The 25,047-nt window shown below is 38.9% G+C and overlaps 1 protein-coding gene across 1 annotated transcript; it reads left to right on the top strand.

Moving 5' to 3' along the window:
* Nucleotides 1–595: 595 nt before the first annotated feature.
* LOC121952704 (vascular endothelial zinc finger 1-like) lies at nt 596–24,394 on the top strand. Its single transcript, XM_042499512.2, has 5 exons — nt 596–734; nt 15,080–15,831; nt 19,217–19,286; nt 19,391–19,553; nt 21,963–24,394. Exons 1-5 carry the CDS (start codon nt 702–704, stop codon nt 22,322–22,324), a joined length of 1,380 nt encoding a protein of 459 aa, XP_042355446.1. The 5' UTR covers nt 596–701; the 3' UTR covers nt 22,325–24,394.
* The last annotated feature ends 653 nt before the right edge of the window (nt 24,395–25,047 follow it).

Raw genomic sequence — 25,047 nt, 5'->3', positions numbered from 1 at the left:
AATACGAAGAACATTTTTTAGTCATAGTTTTTTTTTTCAATACATGTGGTGTATTCACAGTCAAGAAGTAGAATGGATGTGTGCTGTTTTGGTCCACTGCAGGCAATTCGTCCAATTTATGGGTTCTGTCGTTTTCATTCATCCCCATCCTATGAATGAAAACAAACTGCTGCGCGGGCGATTTATGTATTGCTCCGTTTAAACGGAAACCCCTCTAATTTTCGTTAATAAGTACGGCCAAATGTTAATAATGTGAATCAAACCGCTTTCCAGATCATTTTCTTATAAATACGATCGTAGTGTTACTGAAACACATTCATATCCCAACCACATGCGACAGTAGTCGACTATAACAAATGCCCCTCGCAGAATCAGCGGCAAACCATTCAGAGGGGTGTTCAAAAAAATCAAACTACATCAAAATAGTTCTGTTACGGGAGAATGACGTTTCAAATAATGTCTTACAAATATATTTCAGGATACATTTTAAGTGGGTAGTCTTTGGTTGTTTATGTGTGCTTTATAGGCTGCGTAAACAACTACATTAATTCTTCTGAACATACTAATTTTAACATCCTCCCCCTAAATATTACGTGAAGTGGTTCAGCCCTCGAGGTTACCGGAAGTTGTTTCAGCTGCCATGTTTGGTTGCTTTGTTGTAGGCTTCTACAAGGTTTCCTACAGAATTAGTAAGTGTGGAAATGGAGCCGAGCTGGAGTACGTTTCTTTTCCAAGTAAGTTGACTCTTTGGGAGGGAAACTGGGATAGCTCGCGAAACAACCTTAGAAAACGAAAGCATTAGGTATCTTAGCGGTAAAATCAGTTTTTGAGCGAGTAATGCCAAGATCAAGTAACCAAGCAAAACAATGGTATATGAATCCAGGCGTCCAGCTGTGAGGCTTGGGAATGACGCTAGAACAAAAAATCAATTCTCCTCAACGTGCGTGTGGAAAATGTGGCTTGTTTTTGTATTTTACGAATAGTTAGATGAATATTGTTGGAATAACTCGACAGCGTTTAGGGGGTTTTAAGTTTGTTTGCCAAGTGGAAGCCAGCAAACATGCGGGATAATTTGAAGTAAGGCTGGAGACGCCACTGCACCGTTACAATCGAGACAGACCTGTTTTTTTCCCTGTGACTGAGAGCTTTGATCGGACGCCGTAGGATAATGAGATGTAATGCGGGTGAAGATGTTCATTATAACGCTGTTAATACCACATATCATTTCAATCCAAAGCAGTGGATATTTGCAAACGTTGAATAAGTGAATACTTTAGTTATCTGCTGCTGAGATTTACCAACGACGACCCGTAAGTCCGCGGTGAACTTTCCGCTTGCCTCAGCCGGCTCGTCAGTAACTAGCCAAGTTAGCTAACGATGTTTAGGCTGCCTTCATCAAACTCGCTGGCTAATTTAGCTTAATTTGGGCGAGGCTGTCGTAATGAGCTTACAAAACTAGTGTTACACGTCTTTATAAGCAGCGCTGCACGGCTTTCTTGTTTATTAACTAGCTATTTATTCTGGAGGACCGTGGTGGAAAGGAATTCAAACTATGCACAGACACACATCAGCTAACACTAGCAACGAAGATTTGAAATTAGCAACGACATTACGCAATTTAGAAATCCTTTTTCTGCCAGAAAGTGAGTGCTGCTGTCGAGAGTGATATGTCTGCCTCGGTTAAGTGGTTTTCGCTGTAGAAGGAAGGTTTTTGTAAATAAAATTAATGAAATGGTTTCTTCCCATGGCCTTACTTAGCCCAAAAGATTTAAGCCTAAGTGAGGACATGAAACATGTTTTATAAAGAAGAGGGTCAATTTTAAACGATTAAATGTTTTGCTCCGCGTCCCATTGTTTTATTTGAATGCTGTCATTTTGTTCGTTGTTAATCAATATAGTATGGTATAAAATATATCCCATATTTTAAGTATATCGCCATGCTGCTGTCTCGGTTGTAGTTTTTAGTCTTTAGAGGGATATCTTGGTGTATTACTTAAGGAGTTATGCCCCCGTGTGTTTTAGTGGGTGTGACAAACTCCTCGTGGGAAGAACCTCCTCAATGAACTTTGCAGTAGTTCAGTATCATTCATAAAAATACTTTAAAGGTCCCATATAATAAAAAGTAGAATTTCCATGTTGAATTTAATATAAAACAGGTATATGTGCTCCATAAATACTGTGAAAGTATGAAAGCGCTGAATCCACAGAGAAATGCACACAACCTGTATACAGAAACTGTGCCTTTAAACGAGCCGTGAGGATTTCCATCGATTTGTGATGTCACAACCGTAGGCTACTAAATGAAATTCAGTTTCAAACTCAAATAAAATGTTCTGAATGGGGTCCTTTGTATTTCTTGTTGGAATGTTTTGTAGTGTGTGTAAAAAACGAGTATTTCAGATAAAAATGAGCACAATATGGGATGTTTAAGCATACTTTTTTTCTGTTCTTTTTTAAAGAAAACTATCAAATCTACACCCTCAAATCACCACAACGGAGTTGCTGGCTGTTAAGGTTTTTACTTTACTGTAGCTTCATGTGAGTGACTAATTGAGAGCAGGATCAGATATATCATGAGTGTTATGACCCTTTACAATCTTCAATAATATTTATTTAATATTTTGTGACGAGTGTACAACCTATATAGAGAAAACTTGCTCACTTTGTATCACATATTTACCTATCCCTGCGTGGGACCACATTTATACTACTCACAGTCAACTGAAATGCATGAATAGGAAAAAGATGATTTGTCCAAAAATCTGTATTAAATTTTGTTTAAAAGTATGTCGAGGAGGTCTCAAAAAGTATTACATTTGATACCTGTAGATACCCTGTGAAGCATATATAAAAGTTAAATAACTCAAAGGGCTCGTGTGCTATCATTACCAGGCTAATGGAGTTGATATCACAGCAATAGCAGTCAAGAGTTGATAGAAGTGCCACAGGGAAGCTTGTATTTTTATCGGTACTTTGGAGAACTTTTAAGTTTCTCATTTGATGCTTTTAAAAGGTCAAAATCCAAAGTTATCCAAATTTTGTTGTTAACGCTTGTCTCTTTTAGTATTAAGCAAAGTATGAATGCACTTTGGACTGCTTTTATAATAAAATTACGTTGGGTATCACAGCCTTTAGGATACGTCACCTTTTTTGTAGTATTAGTAACATTTTGCTGTGCTGTCATAGGCTGATCACTTACTCACATTTTGGAGCACTATGTCTTCTTGATGAAAAAGGCAGATGGGCGGTGTGGCTTGTTGTGGAGAATCTGGCATCTAGCCAGAAGCTCTGCATGTATTATGTACCGCACACTGTTACTCTGTCAATCTCATGTAAATCTGTGAGCAGTTATCACTTGGGCGCTCGATGTAAGAGGGCAAATATTTCATTCAGCTTTACCATCCATTGACACATGCTTTGCATTTTTAGTTTGAAAGTACTCCTAAGGGTTACCTTTCGTAGAAAGATATTATTTACTAGGAGGTGTAAATTAAACGATGGTGAGTCTTGTTTAAATACTTTGTCAGGCATTTTAAATTAGCCACATTGTTGTGTAAATGAGCTTGAATATTACCATAAGTACAGCTGCATCTCCTCCTAGTTTTTGCTAAATGTGCAATGTATTAAAAAACAGTATTTGTCAGGCTATAGTTCAGTGAAAACCCCCAGTGAAATATGTTGTTGGGACCAGTTTGACTCTGGCTGTGCAGTGATACATCAGTAATGCTGCAAAGTAACAGGAAAATGGTAAAGGGTGCCCCAAAGTGATCACTTTGGGTCACTTTTTCTCCCCTTTACTAAATCTTAGAGAAAAACATTGTATAAACTGCATAATAATAACAGATAAATGTATAAAAGTGATACTCATTCATGAATTCCCTCAGTACATCGGTACATTTTTTTCAAAGCATTTGGCTGACAAGTTCCCAAATGTCTAAAAGAAAATGACGTTCAACAGGTGAAGACACTATACTGAAAATGGTAAATGATTGGCTCATCTTAAACTAATACTCGTACAGGACGCTTCAGGACATGTAAATATAGTTTAAAAAATAGCAGTTGGTGATGCATTTTGCATGTGGAGGCCATTTTGTTTATATTTTTTTGACATAGATTTGTTTCTTATTATGTTAAATAACCATCGAAAGGTATACAAAATTACATTTTATATACTCACAATCAGTGCAGTGAAACTTTATTTAGATATAACAAAGTGTTCCGATAGCATTGGAAATTGCATTCAGTATATTAGGTTAAGATGACAGATAACCAGAAAGTTGTTTTGGTTAACATGAAAGCATATTATTACCCACTGAAATACTCAGAAAACATGACGTGATAATATCAATAATTTGTAACCATGGCTCTGGTCACCTGCAGAATGCAAGGCCAGTATTTTAGCTCTGGTTTGTTCTCCACTTAATCCTGAAAACGTATCTGGGTCTAGCTCGCTAAGTTTAACTTTGTTTATTAGTTGACATTAACTCCAGCTGGTGGAGTTTTTATTGGCTGTATGAAATAATGGACAAAGCAAATGGAGCGTCGGCTGTTGCCAAATTGGATTTGTGGAGCTAGAAGTACACAAGAGGGTCAAGATAACCCTATACTAGCCGCTAGTTTAATTAGCATGATGCATTGGCAGCTATAGTTAACTGTGTTAAGGTAATGGTATTTTTTGCAAAAATCAGGCTCAAAATCATTAAAACAAATCTACTTGCTAGAAAAACATCTGACCACTTAGAGGTGAACAGAACTTTTTCTTTTGGTCGACAAAAACATCAAAAAAATGTCAGAAACTGCTATGCGGCTACGCCTATACTCTGTCAATCTGGTTACGTTACCCTAACCAGATCGTTGTTGATTACAACTTGTCAACGGATGTCACCCACCTGTCAGTCAAAGAGGGTCATGGCCTTAATTATGCATAACTTTAAGTCGTAGTAACATGTCGGCCGAACGGGTAAGAATGTAAAAAATTCACCCCCGTACAGTTGTCATGAATGTTGAAATTGGCCGTATAGACCAATACCGTTTTTTCGTACCAGGCTACACACATATTTATTTCTGTTATGAAGTTTGTTTTGGGGGTCTAGAGCGATTGACATGCTCTCGAGGCCAGCCTCAAGTGGCCATTCATGGAACTGCAGATTTTGGCACTGCCACATGGGCTTCATTTTTCCGCCCTGGAAGTTGCTGCTATATTTTTTATAAGGGTTCATTTGGCATGGTCCATTCCAACAAACAACCCCTTTGAAATAAAACAAAGTTCTTAAATTTGCTGATGTAAAAGGGAGAGGCTTCATGCAGGCTCTGCATTTGGCTGGTCAGTAGTAAGGGTGAAATGATACATTGATCTCGGTCAATATAAAGATTTAATGATCACGCAACAAGTTAAAATAGTGCTAGCAGCTTAGCGCTAGACAGATAATGTCAAGCAAAAGAAATGAAAATGAATGAATGAATTCATGTCTTTATTTCGAACCACATATTGAAACATATTAAAATCAAACAAATAAAACAAATGTACAGTATGTAGAAGTAAAACTTTTCATTATTTTTCTTTTAACTACGACATTATTTCAACAAATAACCACCCCCAATTAACTTACCACCCAGATAAATAAATAAATAACTATCCCAAGTTTATTTACAAATAAACAAATATATTGTATCAGAATACAACTTGTGATTACACCCATAGTTGGTAGTCTGTGATAAACCTAGCACAAGTAACTTTAAAAAACAGACTTGGAAAACTTAAAGTAAGTGTCAGCACTGGCACTTTTAAGCCTCGATTTCACAGTTTCACATTTAGTGTACGGTTCGTTGGTGTTCTGCATGTTTGTTTTTAACAATACATCTGTTTCGAGGGTTAGATATTTTTTTTTTTTTTGTAATTCACATTTTATTGAATTTTAATTTTTACAACAACAAATACAATAAAACAGAACAAATTGGCAGGTTCCAGCAGGCAATGTCTATCACCAATTATCTAAAATAAAAACTGAGAGGTTCAACAATAAGGTTTGAATAATGGGTGTTCAGTAGGTGTGGTATAAGGTAGTTGCAGGTTCTCAAAGTACTAATTAATTATTGGCTTGCCAAGCCCCAAGGCATCAAAAATCTTAAATTTTACTCTTCGAGACCTGGAACCACCCTGAATACTATCATATCAAGTCACATTGACAGATAAATATTTACTTTTCAGTTTCCTGTACATACAAAATTTCTAAACCTTTCCCATTGTTCATTAGCAGATTCATTCCCACCGTTCAGTCTCATCAACATTTCTTCACATGCAGCCGTTTCCATCATTTGAACTTTCCACATTTCCATAGTTGGGGTTTGGGGTTCTTTCCAACACCTCAAAATCAGACGAGCACAAGTTAATAGAGCAGATTTTAATATTCGATATTTAAATTTGTTTAAATTTGGTACTTTTGTTCTGTCCCCAAGGAGACAGAGCCTTGGTGAGATTGGAAGAATACATCCTAGCCAATTCCCTATTACCTTCAAAACGTTTTCCCACAATGGGAAAACTTGAGTACATTCCCACATTGCGTGTAGATATGTACCACGTTGTGTTTTACATTTCCAGCATAAGTCATCATTTATTAATTTCATTTTATTCAGTCTAGTAGGGGTATATAGTAATATCTATGTATTATTTTATATTGAATATATTTGCTCCTTGCTTCTCTGACATATTTTTCAGTGTCGGAAAGAATCCCCTTCCACACTCCTTCATCCAAAAGACAATCCAAATCTTTCTCCCATAGCTTCGTAAAATAATCACACCACCCTTTGCTGGTCTTCCAGGGACATATCTCGTACCACTTGGAGGCTGTTTGAAGTCTTGATGGTAATTTTAAGAACTGATCAATAATATTAGCATCATCATGTAGAAGTATCTTATCTTTAATGCAGTGTCTGAGTTGTAAATATTTCCAAAAATGGGCTCTTCCTTTAAGTTTAAATTTTTCTAATAATGTTTGATAGGACACAAAATTACCCTCCTCAAAATATCATCTAATGTTCTAATGCCATTTTTCAACCATTGGGCCCAGTAAATGGTTTGTTTACCTATTTTATTTAGCATTGTGCCAAATAGATGCATATTTTTGGGTGTTATGAGAGATTTACAATTTTTATGCATGTCCCGCCAAATTTTTCCTTGAATGAGTTAAAATTGGGTTCATCATATTGTCATCCTTTTGCTTAATTGTTTGAGAGAGATTCTGTGGGTTTGAAAGGGAACGTGAGCTCCTGCTCAATCAAGATCCAGTCTAGGTCTGCATTTTTACATTCCAGTGTTTTGCAAAGTTTTGCCATTTCAAAGAATAGCTATAATAGGATATATTTGGTAGGGATAGCCCCCATCTTTCTTTGGCTGGTATAATTTATCTAAATTGATTCTAGGTTTCTTACATACCCCAAAGGAAGCATTTTATCATGTTGTTATATTTGAGTAATAGCTGTGGGGGAATACATACAGGAAGCATACCTGTAAGATAGTTAATTTGGGGAGCAATGACCATTTTAATAGTATTTACTTTCCCCCATAGTGTTAAATTCAACCTATCCCATTTCTCCAGATTAGTCTTAATTTTGTTTAATAGTTTTTTCTAAATTGGTTGTAATAATTTCTTTTATATCTGAATTTAGTTTTATTCCTAAGTACTCCATGTCTTTTTTGGGAGCCATTTGAAATTAAATGAATTAAGTAGGGTAGGGGGAGCATACCAGGGAAACTGGCATGGCCTCTGACTTATGCCAATTAATACAGTACCCTGAAATTTTAGAATATGTTTTAATAGTTTCTAGTAATTGTGCGACAGAACTAGCTGGATCGACACAGTGCCAGAATATCATCCAGAGAAAAAGTTTGTGTTCCCTTGCCCCGCAGTAACTCCTCAATTCTTGGTTCCTCTTTTATCATTACAGCTAAAGGTTAAAGAAATATTGTAAACAATAATGGACTAAGACTACACCCCTGGCGTGTTGATCTAGATATTTTAAAGAACTGAGATATCATGCCATTTGTAAAAACAGCAGCTTCGGATTTGAATATAGGATCCGCACCCATCGGCAGAAATTAAAGCCAAACCCAAATCTTGATAGTGTTTCAAAAGAAAGGCCCACTCCACCCGATCAAAAAGCTTTCTGGGCATCAAGGGATAAGGCAACAACAGGTTGCAGGTTAGATTTATTCAACCAAAGTAGATGCAAGAGTCTTCTCATGTTATCAGTTGATGTTCTATTTTTTTTATGAAGCCTACTTGATCCTTATGTATTATTTTTGGTAAAACTTTGTCTAATCTCAGAGCTAATACTTTTGATAATATTTTGCAATCAACATTAATTAAGCTTATAGGTCTATAATTTGCAGGGTCTGTTAAATCTTTATCTTTTTTGGTAGTAGGGTTATAATAGCTTCATTAAAGCTGTCGGGGTAATGATCCACACTCAAATGCTTCCTGCAGAACCTTGTGAAATGGGCATAGCACATCCAGATATTTCTTATAAAATTCAGCTGGGAAGCCATCCACACCTGGTGACTTCCAGATTTCATAGCCATAATAGCAGTTTTTACCTCTGTGTTTGATATGGGGGTTTCTAAATGATCTCTTTCCATCTGAGGAACCTGTGGCAGCGTGCATGATGTTTTCAAAAAAGTGGCCAAATCATCCTCCTTTGTTATATTTGAAGATGTATATAATCCTCATAAAACTCTTAAAGATCTTGTTAATGCCAGTTGTGGATGTGATTAGTTCATTATTTTCTCTAATTGTCATAATTGTGTTATTTGCGTCCTGTGACTTTAACTGTCTCGCTAATAATCGTCCAGTCTTCTCTCCGTTTTTCATAAAATTAGTTTTAAGCCTAAACAATGCGTATTCTGTTTTTATTATAAATTTCATGTAAATCATATTTCAATTGACAGATTTTATGAAATTTTTTTCCCTCTTGAACAATTCCGCTAACAGTTTTTCTAAATCAATTATTTCCTTTTCTAATGATTGTAACTTATTACGACTTTCCTTTTTCTTGAAGGAACTCTGAGAAATAAATTTTTCCTCTTACAAATGCTTTGAGAGCGTCCCATACTGTAGCTAGTCTCGCTGTTGAACCAATATTTAACTCTAGAAATTTACAGATATCTTCCCCTAAGTTTTTTAGCAAAATTCTTCATCCTGTAATAAACTTGTGTTCATTCTCCATCTTCCAACTTTGATTTTATCAACATTTAGATCTAAATGTAGCTCCACCAGAGCATGATCCGTTATTGCTATAACTCCTATATTACAGTCTATAACCTTATCTATGAGAGAGTGTGAAATTAGAAAAAAAAATCTATTAGTGAATAAGTTTTGTGGGAATGAGAGTAAAAGAATACTCCCTCTCCGCTGGGTTAACAAGCCTCCAGATATCAATTAAACTCAGATCTTCCTGTAGACTGTGTATGGCATTTCTTTCTTCAGTATAGAGAAGGTCTAATTTTACTGCGATCTAAATGGTCATCTATTACTTGATTAAAATCTCCCCTAATATAAGTGGACCATCCAGGCCTCCCAACATCTTAGAGACTTTAGAAATAAAATTTGGGCTCTCCTTATTGGGGCGTAAATATTACATAATATAACCATTACTCCATTAATTTTAGCTTCTACACACAGGATCGTCCATCAGAGTCCTTAAATTCTTTGAAAATATGAAATTAAGCTTTTGTTTACAAAATGGCAACTCAAAGCTTTTACTAGATACAGAATTGTGAAATACTTTTCCCACCCAATCCGTTTCATTTTCAGGCTTCTTCTCCTTTTTAAAATGAGTTTCTTGTATAAGAGCAATATCTGTGTTTTTCGATTTTAGATATGTAAGTATCTTTTTCCTTTTGGTAGGAGTGCTGCAACCATTAATGTTCCATGAAACAATGTTGATATACTGACTACCCATAAAGCTTATAAAAACAATATTTTCCTCTCTTCAAAAGTACGACCATACTATTCCAAATTTCAGTGTAATAGATCCATGCCTTGCCTTTGCAATAACAAACATTTAGACTTAACCATAATCAAGTCCTGCCACATCAGCAAAAACAGTAAACAAAAAGAAAACGTTTTCAACTCAAAAACACTGTCTCAAAAACAGAACCTGACAGGTGTAAGCATCTTCTCTGCTGATTCGGTCCGTGTTGATCCTCTGGTGGCACCGTCATTCTCCTCCTCGCCCCTGGTCATGACAGCTCCAGCTGGTCCCGTCCCGACGCCTCCTTCTTCAGAATAAAGTTCAACTCTCCGTGCTGCGTATATCACTTAGATCCTCTTGTTCCACGGTAGTAATGCTATCCCGTATAAAGCATTCAGCTTTCTCCGGGTCAGTAAGCTCCATCTCTTCCCTTCCACGTAAATCTCAAAGGTTGCTGGGTGTCGGCGTGTTTAACCTGGTGCTGCCACAGGATCTTCATGATGGGAGAGACAGCCTCCGCCGGTCAGAGCGCCTCATGGTCAAATCCTCAAACATCGAGATGGTGCATCCCTCCCATTTCAGCCCTTTTTATTTTCTTAGCAGCAAAATGAGCTTTCTCGGGTCAGCATACCGTAAAAACTTCACCAGTAATCACGTGGGCTGCATTATCATCCGGCCGTGGTCCTCCGTTTCTATGGCTCCTTTCGATTTCAAATTCTTCTCCATCCAGTTTAAAACCATCTCGTAGTATCCTCCTGACATAATCATTCATATTACTTCCAGCCTCCTTGCCTTCCTTCAGTCCAACCAGCCTGACATTATTTCGTCTGCTTTGGTTCTCATAGTTCTCAATTCTCTGCCAAAGTTTGTCCACTCGCTCTGTTAGCCGCATGTTATCATTGGCCATGTTAGCTGCGCTATCCTCCACATTGGAAATGCGGGTTTCAGCTTCATCCATTCTTGTTTGGCGCACATACGAGTTCTTGAGTTCGGTGGAGTCTGCCCGTATTACGGTCACATCAGTCGCCACTTGATTTAAAGTTTCCCCGAGCTTCGTGATCTCCGAGAAAAGATCTTCCATGCTATTTTTCGGGTTAGTTCCGGGGCTAGCCGAGCTAGCATCCACGGGGACAGTAGTTTTCAGACGAGTCTGCACACTTCGTTTGGGTTGATTCATCTCAAAATCCAGAACTTCTGCGTAAGTAGATAAAGCCACAACTTACCTAGCGTAGTTAGAATTAGTTGCGGAGAGTTGTCATGGTTTAATTGCCTTTAATTATGGTCAGGGACCGGGAGCGGATCTAGAGCGCTGCCATTTCCCAGGTATCCCCACGTGACTCCCTCAGGGTTAGATATTTTTAACATGATCTAAAATAAGTGTCCCAGAGAGTTAGCAGTACAGTTCACCTAAATGGAATGCAGTTGTTTTTTAATCAGTGACGACACCTGTGCTCTTACTGCTATGGCAAGCCAAGATATCTGCTTTGAAAAATGTCTATTACCTTTTGAGAATCGTATTAACTTTGGCCAAACAAAAGCAGAGAACGATCAAAATACAGTGATTATTTAAATTAAGGGCGACTTTGGTGTTTTACAGTACTGTTACAAAGACCACGTGCTAGCTTTTCTCATCACTGTGCTTGTAACCACAGTCATTTTGCCAGCAAGTGCTGAACTTTTCAGGTAACCGAGCCATTTCATCATAGCTGTGAAGCCAAAAAATAGCGGATCAGTCTGTGCCATACACATGCAACAGAGATGTACTGTAAATCAGCTTGTAGAGTTACTATTTTAAATGTTATCTCACTCTACCACCCGAGGCTTCCATCAGATACAGTCCTTCTTTATGAAATCCCAGCTGTGGCCACATTTAAGAAATATTTGCAGTTTTCCTGAATCAAGAGAGTTCTTTGTGCTCCCAGGCAATATGTGTTCAATATATTTTAAACCACATTACATCTCACAGCTGTTTCCTTGCTCCTGACAGGACTGTTTGCTATCAGATGCTGTATTAAATGCCACCACTTTTGGAGGTTTTGGATCATTGATTTCAGTATTTTTGGGAGAAGGATGGCATGGTGAGTTGCTTAGAGGTGGCCTACATCATCCTTTTACATGATGCGGTCCACAGCCCAGGTGAAAGAATTAATAAATCAACCTCCTCTAAAACATTTTGCTCACTGCTGAAATACCACTGCTTGCAATCTACAATATCAGCAAGCAAGACTGCGGTATTCATGCAGCTTTACAGGCTATGAAAAAATCCAGAAGGATTACAAACAATACAAAAGAGATGTTTTGTGAGAACTTGTCAACTCAGCAGACAGGGTAGCAGCCAAAAATGTCTGAACTTGTAAACAAGTGAAGAGCAGGCTAGAACAAACCCATAAACTTGAAGAGATTGCTTTCCATTTTATTTTATTACTCATAGTTTTTGTTTTGTTTTGAAAAAAAAGTGGGATTTTTGGCAAGCAGCTGTAGAGTGTGGCACAAAAGATTGAAGAAAGACAGCGCATAATCTGACTCAGACTCAATTCAAGTCTACAGTGGCCCATGGAGCCATCAGGACACTCCCTCCATTTTGATGTTATTTATGAGGGAGCAGCCCCAGTTGTCAGAGCGCATTTGTGTCAAAATGGTCAGAGCTGCATGAAGGCACAGCAGCTTACAGGCCCTGCACCTCTGTATAGACGCAGGCTGTCTGCAGCGGCTATGTCTGCTGTTCACAAGCTTCACAAAGAGGGTTCCCGGCTGGTATCCCCCCACCCAAACATAAAGCCCCCCCCCGCCCCACCCCTGGTGTGCCAGCGGACGGGTTAGCATTGGCATGATGATGACTAATCCTAGAAGGTGGCAAGTGTGAGCAGGTGCTTAGACAAATGGATGGGTGGGCTTGGTGGCATTCTCCACGAGTTCCCAGGTCCCCTTGCGTATGAGGGAATGACGGCTAGTTTGGTTGAGTAGTGTGTGGATAAACAATGTCCCTGTCTCATGAATAGATGAGCCAAATCAATGAAGATGAGCATACAAAGATCCCCTGCTGAGGCATCACTGCTCAGATTTGTGTCTCTCACAATAGGCTGGATGACATAAGGAGGACACTGTGTGGTTCATTTTTCTTTTCTATCCCCTGCCTCCTCTTTTGCAACTCCTTTCTTGGCTGGCCTTCTGCGATGGATGATTGAACCTCAAAGGGAAAGGTCAAGCATTTCACCTTGCCCTTTCTTGCTGGTGTTTCACAACACAGTTGTCTTGACTGTGTCCGTTTAGCAAAGTAACAGTGTCAACTGTGATATAATATTCAGTGTTGTTGTAAAAATGCTTACGTTAAAGTTTAGCAGGACCCACTGACATCTGTCCCTGCTGATAATGTGTTTGCAACTCTGCCTGCTTCTCTGTTAATTGCGCTGGGTGTTGGTGGGGCAGTGCTTAGGTCTACAGGAATCTAAGGCATTTCTTAAAGGAATACCTCACCCCCCAAATGATCATTTGTATGTCAATTACTCACTCATTTAATTTGAGAAAAAAACGTAAGTTTTCTTGCATGCCTCCCCAAGGAACGGAGAATCCAAAAACTGAGGAAATTCTTTAAGAGGTGTCCACGTTTAGCAAAACTAAATCAAAACATGTTTTTGCAAACTCTCAGACAACTCCTGCAGTGTAATGCAGGTCTCATTTATCCAGTCATGCGCTCAATACTTTCCAAACATGAATTTTCACCAAAACTTTATTATTCAAAACCCTTTTGCATTCAGCGTAAGTGCACTACTGGTCTGTGCCTCAGACTGGTAATGTGGAAACATTTTAAGAGAGATGTATTTTAAGTGTTGGATTATACTGTACAAGTTGTGAGAGTTTTGTAAACAGATGTTTTTGATGAAGTATTCCTGTTATGAAAAATTTTGAATTCTTCGTTCCACTTTTCTCCCTGAATCGAACATAACACTGGGTGAGTAATTCATACACAAACGATCATTTGAGGTGTGAAGTAGCTATTCCTTTAAGGGGGGTAAATCACAAACTCCTTATAAACTGATCTGAAAAGTGTGCACTTGTCAAAATATAGATTTTTAACTAATCTGATCTTGGTTAAAACAGTAACTGACCTGAGCTGACAAACCCCAAGAAAAGCAGTTGTACCAACATGATCCCCATTGTTCTGTCTAGTTTAGTGTGCTGTGTTTTTCTGTAGTGTGTGCACTGTACTCCCTTGCTTCACCATGTCCTCTAACTGAGCTCCTTAGCTGAGCTAATGGCCTGCTCTCCAGAGCACTGGGCTCTGCTTTGCCTCTAATTTGGTATGCTTGCTTTGCAGTCACATGATGAATCAGCACCGTCATGATGGGATCATTTTTCATCCAGTATATTTGGATTCTTTTGCACTAGTGGCATGCTGCATCCACCTCATTAATGACAGATCCAGTGCCCACTTTGTATTCTGTTACATCTTACTAACCCCTGTTGTTTTCATGGACCTGTCAAAGCTGATTCCTGACGGGAGTGGTACAGCTGTCAGTAATGCTTTTGGTTTGCTATGGTTATTCTTGTGCAGAAGTAATGAGACACAAGGGTATTTCAATGGTTTTGAAACTACAATCCCCAATACTGGAGGGGGGGCACACTTCCTGTTTTTTTGTCCCCCTTTTTTAATCATTCCGTGTCCTCTCTGAATTCAGACATTTTTTTTAGGTCCATGGCGTGAACACAGCACAGGCGGCACACTTCCCTGAGTTCTTTTTTCCTTCAGCTGCAGTTTAAGTACTTTGAGTACCAACATCAGTAATTGCTCTGTCAATCTGATCAAAGCTGACCAGATCAGATTGATAGAGAGAGGAGCAGCTGAAAGCAACATTTAGACCTAGCACAATGAACAGGTTTAATTTTCACTGCATCTGATGTTGTGTTAGTCCGTCTGTCCCCAGAGTATGCTCTGCGCTCCGAGAGTGTGAAGCATGAGCAGTATATTTGTTCCAATAGTGCACCCAATTGAACGGACCCGCTTTAAAAATATAACATCAGTACGTGGTGGGCTGCCACAAATAAATGAATGTGTGGAAAACACTGCCTCAACGAAATATTTACCTTTGAATATGTGTTTTTGTTCCATCAGCAGGCCAATGAAGCCCTCCACCACCAGCACCATGTGGCCCAGAACAGCCTGCTGCCACTGCTGAATGCAGGAACTGAACAAATCGACCAGAAGCCTATCCTGCCTATCCAAATAGACCAGAAGCCCCCTTCCAGTGCCGCTGAGCTACTCAAAGACAATGTGGCCAGCGGAGGAGGTGCACGGCCACCAGTGCCTGTGATAAAGAAAGAACACAAAGGCAAAACGCCGTTTGTCTGCGGCTACTGCAACAAGGCCTTCCGTGACAGCTACCACCTGCGACGCCATGAGTCCAGCCACACCGGTATTAAGATGGTGTCGCGGCCAAAGAAGACTGCCCAGACAGCTCCCACCATGGTACCCATGATCTCCACCATGCCACGAGAGAACAACGGCAACCCTTCCTACATCTCCACGGTAGCAGGCATCCTCTCCACAGCGACAACCTCAGTTTCCTCAGGCACAAGTATCATGACATCATCCGCAATGGGCAATGTGCCGCAGCAAAACGTCCCCAAGAAACCCGCCAAACCCGTCAAGAAAAACCACGGCTGTGAGATGTGTGGCAAGGCATTTCGTGATGTCTACCACCTGAATCGCCACAAGTTGTCTCATTCAGACGAGAAGCCGTTCGAGTGCCCCATTTGTCAGCAACGCTTTAAAAGGAAGGACCGAATGACCTACCATGTTCGCTCTCATGATGGGGGAGTCCACAAGCCCTATGTATGTTCTGTATGTGGGAAAGGCTTTTCAAGGTAAGGACCGCATTTTCTGGCCTTTTGTTAGGTGGTTTAAATGTTGTTCTTATGAAATTGTGACTTTTTTCAAGTTAAGCCACTGGTTTGTTAGTGATGTGTCTACAATGCAAGTATCTGGGCCTATGAATCTCTGCATATTATGCTCTCAGTGAAGCTCCATTCTATGTGTATCTGAGGTGTTTGGTAGGCAATTAGATCAGCAGAAACGGGGGCAGTACACAGTGACAATAGCAAATTCTAAATTGGTGAGAAAATGGGGTCAAATGCAAAAAAGATCGCTTTATGACTGCTCTAGTTTATTTCTTTGCTTTCAATCAACATGTTACAAGGCTATTGCAAACAGGAAGTATGGGATGTAATTTATTGTTATGGTAGTGGAAACAGTGATTTCACTCTGATGGATGCATCCCAGGGTCAAAGAATTAAGTCTTGACTTCTCTTCTTGGAATTTAACAATAACATCAAGATTCAACGTTAATGTTTTGTTGGTTGTATTGCAAGTGGGTCAGAAATCTACTTGCCCAAAGTCAGTTTTTACTTGCCCTGATACAAATTGTTTTATTAGTGGTTATCAAAAACGAACAGAAACCAAATATAATAGTCACATTTAATCTGTATTTAAGAGAGCTGCTGTCAGCTGTTTGTATGGAACTCTGGCAACAATTTTCGGAAACATGCCTATGAAAAACAGCCCTATTTTATCAGCCTTTCTCTCAAACATGCGGCAAACTGTGCATTACGTAGTTGGAATCACATTCCCAAATGACACCAGAATACCAAAATTAGCACCATCCACGAGCCAGATGCTTGTAAAATAGGCAAGTGGTTTGTAGATTTGCTTCCCTCATCAGCCAGAAAAACAGTGATAATCTATTTAGTAGCTTCTAAAGTTTGAACATTTACTTGACATTTGGCAAGTGGACAAAATCTATAAATTTAAACCCTGAATGCCACCCAACTAAACCCAGGATAACTCAAATTATTGCTTGCACTTCCAAGGTTTCCCACTCATTCATTTATTTTTGGCAGACCACCACAGTCAAAACATCTGCTGCCATGTATTGACATTATATTTTTGACACTGGACAGTTCATTGGGAGTGCTATTGAAATTGCACCACAATGTCAGAGCGCAGGGTGTATTCTGGTCATAAATGGAGTAGCAATCCACCAGACACAGTGAAAGTAAAACTTAACTGTTACTATTGCGCTGGCAAAAATGGCAAAAAAGGGATTTATTTAAACAAAGAATGCAATCACTAGGTGCTGCATAATTATAATTTTTTGCTCTGGCTAAAGTTCACTAAACAGTGACCCTATTGCTTGTAGCAGCCCATGACTTGTATGTGAGTGATTCAGCTAGTGGTGTTTGGATTATTCGCTCGCACCATGATTTCATATAAAGGGATGATTGTATGCCCATCTACTGTCTGTGTGGCCTCCCAGTGGCTGTGTTTTCATATTTATAACTGTGCGAAGCAGTTGAGATTTGTACTTGTATTGACCCCCATGCCATTTCAACCACATGTTTAAACAGTCGCACATGGGAGAGCACCAGCGGTAGAGTATCAAGGGAGGGGGAGGCGTCACTTGTCACTTTGCGGTTCCCGCCAGCATGTCACAGACTCTCTTTCCCCTGGGAATTCAGTGAACCATGCAGTAATGTTCAGGTCAACACATTTACTATGTAGGGAATAAATATTTTGTTTAAGATGGTCTCATGTTGCCTTCAGATTTGGATTTGTCAAAATAAAAAACAAAAAAAGGTTTCACTGTCTTTTAACAAGCTGAAAATATCTGTTTGTGTGTGTAAATGGAGTGAGCAGAGGATATTGCTGCAACACGATTTCAACAAAAACATCAGCTGTGTACCCCAAGCCAAGCTGTAACATTAGCACTGTGCCGTGTAGGGCAGTTTCAGGCATGCCTCCAACACGGTGACGTAGGGCAGGGATTCATCAGCATACTGGAAAGTGAGAATGGGGACTGAATAACAGGGCACTGAGTCACTGCCACTCAGCCAGATATGTAGGCAGGCACTGTCTGGAGTCTGCTCCCTTCATCAGTGGGACAAAAAAAATAAGAGAAAGGGAAACAAAAACCTAATTCTGGTTCATTGTAAGATTCCTCTCATTTGTATTGAAAAAAAACAGTAGCATGTAACTTTTGGGTTTGGGAGCAGCTGCCAATGCTGTAGCCCTTACTCACTCCATTATGGCACTTCTAGCATGATTCAGCTCACAGCGTCAGTAGAACTAACAAGCTGACAGAGCAGGATCAGTGCCAAGAAGAATTTGTGAATGCTGGAGTTTCACTGTAAAGGTCAAGAGGCAAAGAGCTGTATTCTTAAAATGGCTGTTACGCAGCGAACGGTAAATTATACAATAGAACACTGAGGTTTTTATTTTTAACCTTCAGGTTAATAACACATTTGTATGAATCTTTTTTTTTTTTAACAGTTATGAATCTAAAAATATATTTCCCCAAATGCCATCTGTTGCAAGTAAACATCACCTGTTGTCAGAGTTTGTTTTCAGCTATTTGTCATCTAACTGTGATTAAGCTACATGTTACATGTTGATGACAAATTGTGGAAAGAAGTGAACACGTGTTGTAGCAAGTTAAATCACACACATTGTATTAATGAAGTTGAATTAACTTTGTGGCCTACACTCTGTAGTCTGAATCCTCAGACAGAGATATTGTGCAATTCAGTCCAGGATTTTAGGAAACAACAACCAAATTCCTGGAAATTGTCAATAACATTCTTTTCATATTTTTATAAGTAATGTCAAGGCTGCAAGAAAATAAACAGAAGAAGAGTGATATAATGCCACATTGTCAATTTACACAGAAAACAAGTGGAAAGTGAACATTTTTTACCATCTCTGTTTTGTACGCTTTTGAAACTAGGTCAAACTGATTCATGCACGATCGATCATGGAGAATTAACCGCCACTGACTGAAATTTTAGGGATGTTTTTGTGCCCATCCCCTAATTATGACTGCACAATGCATGTGCTTCTGCACTTGCAATATATGAAAAAGATGTACATCAGGTTTTTTTACTTTGTGAGGCTCCTCATAGTATGTGGCTTCTTGACAGTAAATAATGCACATAAATATGTATTTTTGAACAAAAAAAAACTACTGCTTACAATTTCTTTTGTGATTGGAAAATGACCTGCATTGTTTTTGTTTACAATAATTACAAATCTTTAGCAGACGACACAGTACTGTTTTAAAATGAAGGGTTGGACACTCTGTGCTCTAAAGAGACTATGGAATCAAAACAACATGCTGTATTACTCATCTACAACTCATGGCGCTCTGAGCATCACTGTCCAAAAATTAAATGTGTTGTTTTTGTTTTTTACATCTAGGCCAGACCACTTGAGCTGCCATGTGAAGCATGTGCATTCTTCAGAAAGACCGTTTAAATGTCAAGTAACGGTAAGAGTCGTGAATGCCTCCACATTATTGTTGTTGTTTTGTATAGTGTTGTTATTGTTATTGTACTCCACTGACCTTTGACCCCGTCTGCTCTGCGGCTGCAGGCCTGTACCTCTGCTTTCGCCACCAAAGACAGACTGCGTTCCCACATGATCAGGCACGAAGGCAAGGTCACCTGTAGCATCTGCGGGAAGATGCTCAGCGCAGCCTACATCACCAGCCACCTGAAGACTCACGGACAGACCAACTTTAACTCCTGTAACAAAGGTTTGTCACACACATCACAGACACACACCCACCAGCGTCACAACAGTGTTCAGCAGCTAAAAGACAATTCCTGAAAAATCAGAAATCACAAACTACTTGTGTCTTGTCTAAACCGGTCCGTAAATCACACGCTCTATTAACTTCTTTTGTTTTTACAACTTTCCTCTACACTTTTGAAGTTTTGCCAGTGCGGAAGCTTTTTTCCTTTGTGTTAATTTTGCTCTGACATCATTTAGTATCTCTTTACTTGGCAAAGAGCCTTTGTGAGTTACATTACTGCTGTTGTAGTCATAAAAACAGGATGTTAGTCAAGCCTCACATGTTCAATCCCATCACCCAACACTATTCAGGGTTCCCACGATCCTGGCATTCTTGGAAGAGCTATAAAACTTTTTTTCAGGTTTGGAATGAAAAAAGTTTTAAATACACTTTGTTTTGGCTATTGTTTAAAACATTTATAAAAATCTCAAAAGACATTGTGCAAAATATGCTCCTCCTGTGTTACTTATATAAAATCTAATGCTCTGCTGCGTGACCGTTCAGTGTCACTAGTATCGCTTCACGTGATAAACGTACACCAGATTGGCATTGCTAAGGTCATGTCCCCTTTTGGAAGAAAATAAACATGCTGTCACATAAGGAGAGAAAACAGTAGAATATATTAAAGCTGTTGTGTAGCTGGTTGAGATTTCGGGCACATAATATTAGTGATTATTCACCGTCAGTGTGGTTAATCTCTAAAAGTCAGTTATTACTGATGGATAGCTAACACTGGCTTTGAGTGGGAGGCTGCTGCTGTACAAGCACACTGTACAGCAGCATCAGGCTGTTATCTCCAACTAAAGTCTCAGATGAACCTGATCAAACAGTTTGCTATATTAACCTGTTGATTTTAATCCAGTATAGATGTTTAAGTGAATCACCAGGGATTGTGGATTGGTCATCAATCCACCTGGATGACTTGATGACAATCAGCCTTCATTTATTAATGATATAGTATTCAGGTTTTTTCTTAAAAAGAAAAAACTATTTTAAAAAAGCACAAAATAGATACTAATACAGAAGTGATCCCTCTTTATTAACACTCATGACCCTCTGCAAGTGTGTGGTGGTGTATTTTGCTGCAGTTATTCTGCCCACTGCCTGTATTTTCCTATTTCCTCCCTTTTTTCTGTGATCTGGTCTGTTTATGGGCGTGTCCCCCGGCAGCACTCAAATGAGCTGGGTACTTTAGAAATGGTAGCGAGCAGATGCCGGACCGTGAGCGGCCGGCCTTTACCAGACACAGTGCCAAAAAATAGAGTGAGGTGAATCCCCAAACAAGAGTGAATCTTGGCTTTTGCTTTCACTTCTGTGGGCGTACGTGTTAACAAACAGAAACTGACAATCCTGCGTTACATACTTTTGAGGTGCCACAAACAGGTTCAGGAAAGGTCGCAAAACAACCATTAGGCAGGTTCATAAAACTAATATTTGTTTAACTACAATTAAATGCAAAGAAATTTGTCAAAATTGTAATCCAAACACATCAAATAGGTCTCAGTCAAGTGATGTGTCTGTATCAGCTGACACCCCAATCTGTATCACTGTGCTGCTGAAGAAAGGCAGCACAATGGTCAACATTATACTTAGAGAAAAACAAGAATAATAGAAAAATAAAGATAAAATAACAATACAATTAAATGCAAAATATGTGCATGACAAAAATAGAGGAAAAGACAGCCTGTGGGTTCCCCTGGTCCTGGTCACACACTGGACGGGGTTAAGCAGGCAAGTGTAAATGTTTCATGTAAATGCTTCTCCAGCATGGCGATTCAGATAACAGTTATTGAACTTTCCGTACTTACCAAAACTGTGCCGAACTGCTCCTCCTGGTCCTTCTGTTGTTTGCATCCATGTTACACCCAAAATGGCACCTGTGGGTTTGTCACCTAGTACAGACACGTGACTGACAAAGACCAATTGTTGTTTTCTATGCCCTAGAAAGGGGCGAGGCCTTGACGCTTGATAAAGTACTCGTATTAGCCAGTCTGTTGGCACATGCAGCTAGTTGGCGGCTGAAATATCTAAGGAACAAGTAATATTAGCAAGCAATAGCTTTTTACTAATCTGCAAACACTTAGGGAGTGCATCCTTTAACAATACGGTATATTAATTTAACTACTTAAATTGGAAATGGGTAAACTATTATAGAAAAGTTTAAAAACGTGCGGGAGCCCTGTTCTAATCATGGTTGTTGCATTACAATGTATAATGTACTGGTACTGTTAAAGTCTTGTAATACATTAGATCGCAGTAGAAGTCATGAGGATTTTGCCTGTATAGCTCATTTTTTATCTCCTATCATCACAATAATTTTGAGTAGCTGCCAACCAAAAATTAAAAACCCCCCTTCTTGTGTTTCCCCAGAGGGTAACGGAGTCTGCAATTCTTCCTCAGCCACACCTGTGACCATTTCCGCCCCTATCACCACAGCGATGAACCGAGGCCACTCCAACAACCCCGTCACTATAGCCGCACAAATGAACATTAGCACCAACACGGTCAACATCACATCTCCCATCAGCCTCCAGCACCCAGTCACCATCACCGGGCCCGTCAACATCGCCTCCGTCAACATCCCCGCCACGGCGCCCATGAATATCGCCCACCCAGTCGCAATAACGACCCCCATGCCTATGAATATGGCCGGGCCGCTCAACATCGCCATGAGGCCAGTGGATAGCATGCCTTTTCTGTCCCAAGTCTTGCCTTCTTCCCCACCTTGGTAAGAAAAAGAAAAACAACGGAGAGAGGGAGCAGTGAACTGGCCAGAAAGAAAGGGAAAATGAAGTGAAACAAGAGACTCCTGTCCTCGTTATTTGCACCTCGAGCCCTGCTCTTTCTCCCCTCCGGAACCATGTTTACTTACCCCGAAGTGAATATTTACATGAGCTGTGCGGCCGGTAGGAGCTGCCCAAGTCACAGCTGCGTCCCGACTAATAAGTGACTGAGATGCAGAACACTTGAGTAGAAATCGAGTAGGGTGTACCTTGAAATCAGGACAGCCGATAAGACTTAGTGTAGTCAGTTAGAATGATGAAACTGTGATTTGTATAACGAGAGGAGAGGATTTCTCAAGCACCCCTTGAGGACTCGGTAGAAAAAAAACACACCTGTGCTTTTGTTAAAGGGAGACGAGGAATGGACTGAAGCAATAACAATAAATTGCTGTTTTTGATGTTTTACAAGTTCTCTCCCAAAGCCTCTGGGTGTTACTTTGTATGTTTTTTGTTTTTTTTATAATTATAGCCTGCTAATCACTATTTAATGTTATAGGAAATGAGTCTAGTAAAAGGGACAGCAGCTTCCATTTGCATGGAAGAATATTTTTTCACATAGCTTTCTTTTCAAATAGTAGATATGCTCTTGAGGTACAGTGACTAACTTGTACAGTTGACATAGTAATGTATTTTCATGTCAGCATTTAAATTTTTTTTTTTTTTTGCTTTCATCACTCAAGCTGGCGTCTCGGCGCCGTCAGCTTGACAATGAAATACTTTGTTTTCTGTCGGTATGGAAACACAAAGGTTTTGTTTTTATTTGCCTATTTGTAGTGTTATTATTTTCCATGAAGTCAGAGTGGAATGAGTCTTGCACTGAAAGCATATCCTACATACAGGTGAGCAGCAGTATTATCTAAGATCAAATTGGAGTCTTAAGTGTTTTGGTTAGCCAGCCTGCACTTGAGGGCCATCTAGTGGCTGAACACAGAAAGGCCTGGCCTTGTAGTGAAGCTTTTTCAGGCTGTTACCGTCATCATAATGGTGACTTATTAGTTTTGTCTGACTCTTCTATACACTGTTATTATTATTAATTTTTTAAAAATCATTTATCTGTGATTGCCCCAAGATGATACTAAGGACCCTTCACTCAGGAAACACACATAAAAGCCCATTACACATTTTTAAATTGAGTACCATGATTTTGAATCTCTCCATGTTGCTTTTTTTTAGATTTCCTATATCATTTGGCATTGTGGTGTTAAAAGATTTCCATCAAGAGGTGCGAGAATTATTGATTTTAAACAGCCGTCCATTTAAATAATCATTTCCTGTGCAATGGCATACACGCTGTACCTTTTTTGAAGTTCAGCTCAGGCTGCACGTTTATGTGGCTGAGTTTGATGAAAATGCAAGTTTGTGTCCATTGAAATAATGGGACAAGATTGATGTTGCATGACCCCGAACACTGTAGCTGTTGAACATTAAGTCTTTTTTTAATGAATGCCATGTTATCTCAACAGTGTTGCAGCTCTTTTGAGCTGATTCAGTTGATACTGAAAAATGCAATATGCATGTGTGTCATTTTTCCCAAGTTTTGTTTGAAACAAAAAAAATATTAGTGTAGCTTTTTTTCTTTGTTCTTATGCATTTACGTAGAGACACTATGATAGCCTGTTTGCCAAATTTGATACAATAATAATGTGATAAAAACTGAAAGTTTCTGGTGGAATTGAACATCTCTTTATTTTTTAGAAAGAAAAACAAATAATTGGAAATTCCAGGACCCTTGTGAAAGCAGTTGAATGTATATCTTTGTACAAAACTATTTTAGTTCCAAGGACATGGTAGTTACAATAGATGTGAAAAATAAGATAACCTTTTTTATAAATCTTTTGTATTAGAACATTAACAATGGTAATTTTGTATATATGAGAGGCTAGGCTTTCTGATTAGCAGAAAGGTCAAACATTCCTACATTTTTTTTAAATGTATGTTTGTCAAATTATTACATAAACATGCGCAATGTTATGTGCCTTTTATTTGGGTTGTCTAAATAAAAGAAAACTATCAAATGTGTTTATATGTATTAAGAAATGTTCAGTATTAAGAAAGCATCACAGTTTTAAATATGCAGGAGTTTATTACTGTTAATCTCTTCTTCAGGTTATTTTCAATTTTTACGAATGCCAATCCATAGCTGGAAACACGGTACGGTCACATGGTCTGTTTAATGCTTGGGAAAACTTTGGAAAAGCAATAGAATAAGCAATTTGGAAAGAATTGTCTCCTAAATTGAAAAAAAAGGTATAAGGTGGTGATGAAATCATTTGAAAATTAGCTAGGGGGGATTATACAATATTAACAAAAACTAGGGAAAAATATCCAGAACTTTTCTTTTATTGATCTAATCATGAGAGTTATTCTACAAAATAAATCATTTTTTATTTTTATTTATTTTTTGTTTTTTTACGGTCATTCTCATGTTCTTGTGATTTTTAGTAAATGTCCTGCTATTTTTTTTTTTGCAATTTTTTTGGTAAGTTGCTCATTGCTTTCTTTCTCTTGTGACTTTGAAAGAAATCAAGCCAGTTTTCTCAGGTTTTAAAGGGTTAATGTTTTTAAAAACCAAATTCAAAACTATTCATTATTAAAATGAACACTGACTCAATGCCAACTTAAATATTGTACCACTTTAGATTTCATAGCCTGTTGAGTGGTATCAGAGAAGA

Source organism: Plectropomus leopardus, chromosome 15 (genome assembly GCF_026936395.1).
Source record: "Plectropomus leopardus strain MGB_pleo_1.0 chromosome 15, ASM2693639v1, whole genome shotgun sequence".
Taxonomy (NCBI): Eukaryota; Metazoa; Chordata; class Actinopteri; order Perciformes; family Serranidae; genus Plectropomus; species Plectropomus leopardus.
Note: the sequence above shows the minus strand (reverse complement) of the source record. Positions and strands in the feature narration are given on the sequence as shown.

What these genes read in the sequence shown, in the direction of transcription:
- LOC121952704 (XM_042499512.2), top strand. Translation starts at nt 702, where the DNA reads ATGGAGCCGAGCTGGAGTACGTTTCTTTTCCAA. An exon ending in CGTTTAAATGTCAAGTAACG is followed by an intron (nt 19,287 to 19,390) that starts GTAAGAGTCGTG and finishes CTGCGGCTGCAG; the next exon opens with GCCTGTACCTCTGCTTTCGC. An exon ending in CTTTAACTCCTGTAACAAAG is followed by an intron (nt 19,554 to 21,962) that starts GTTTGTCACACA and finishes GTGTTTCCCCAG; the next exon opens with AGGGTAACGGAGTCTGCAAT.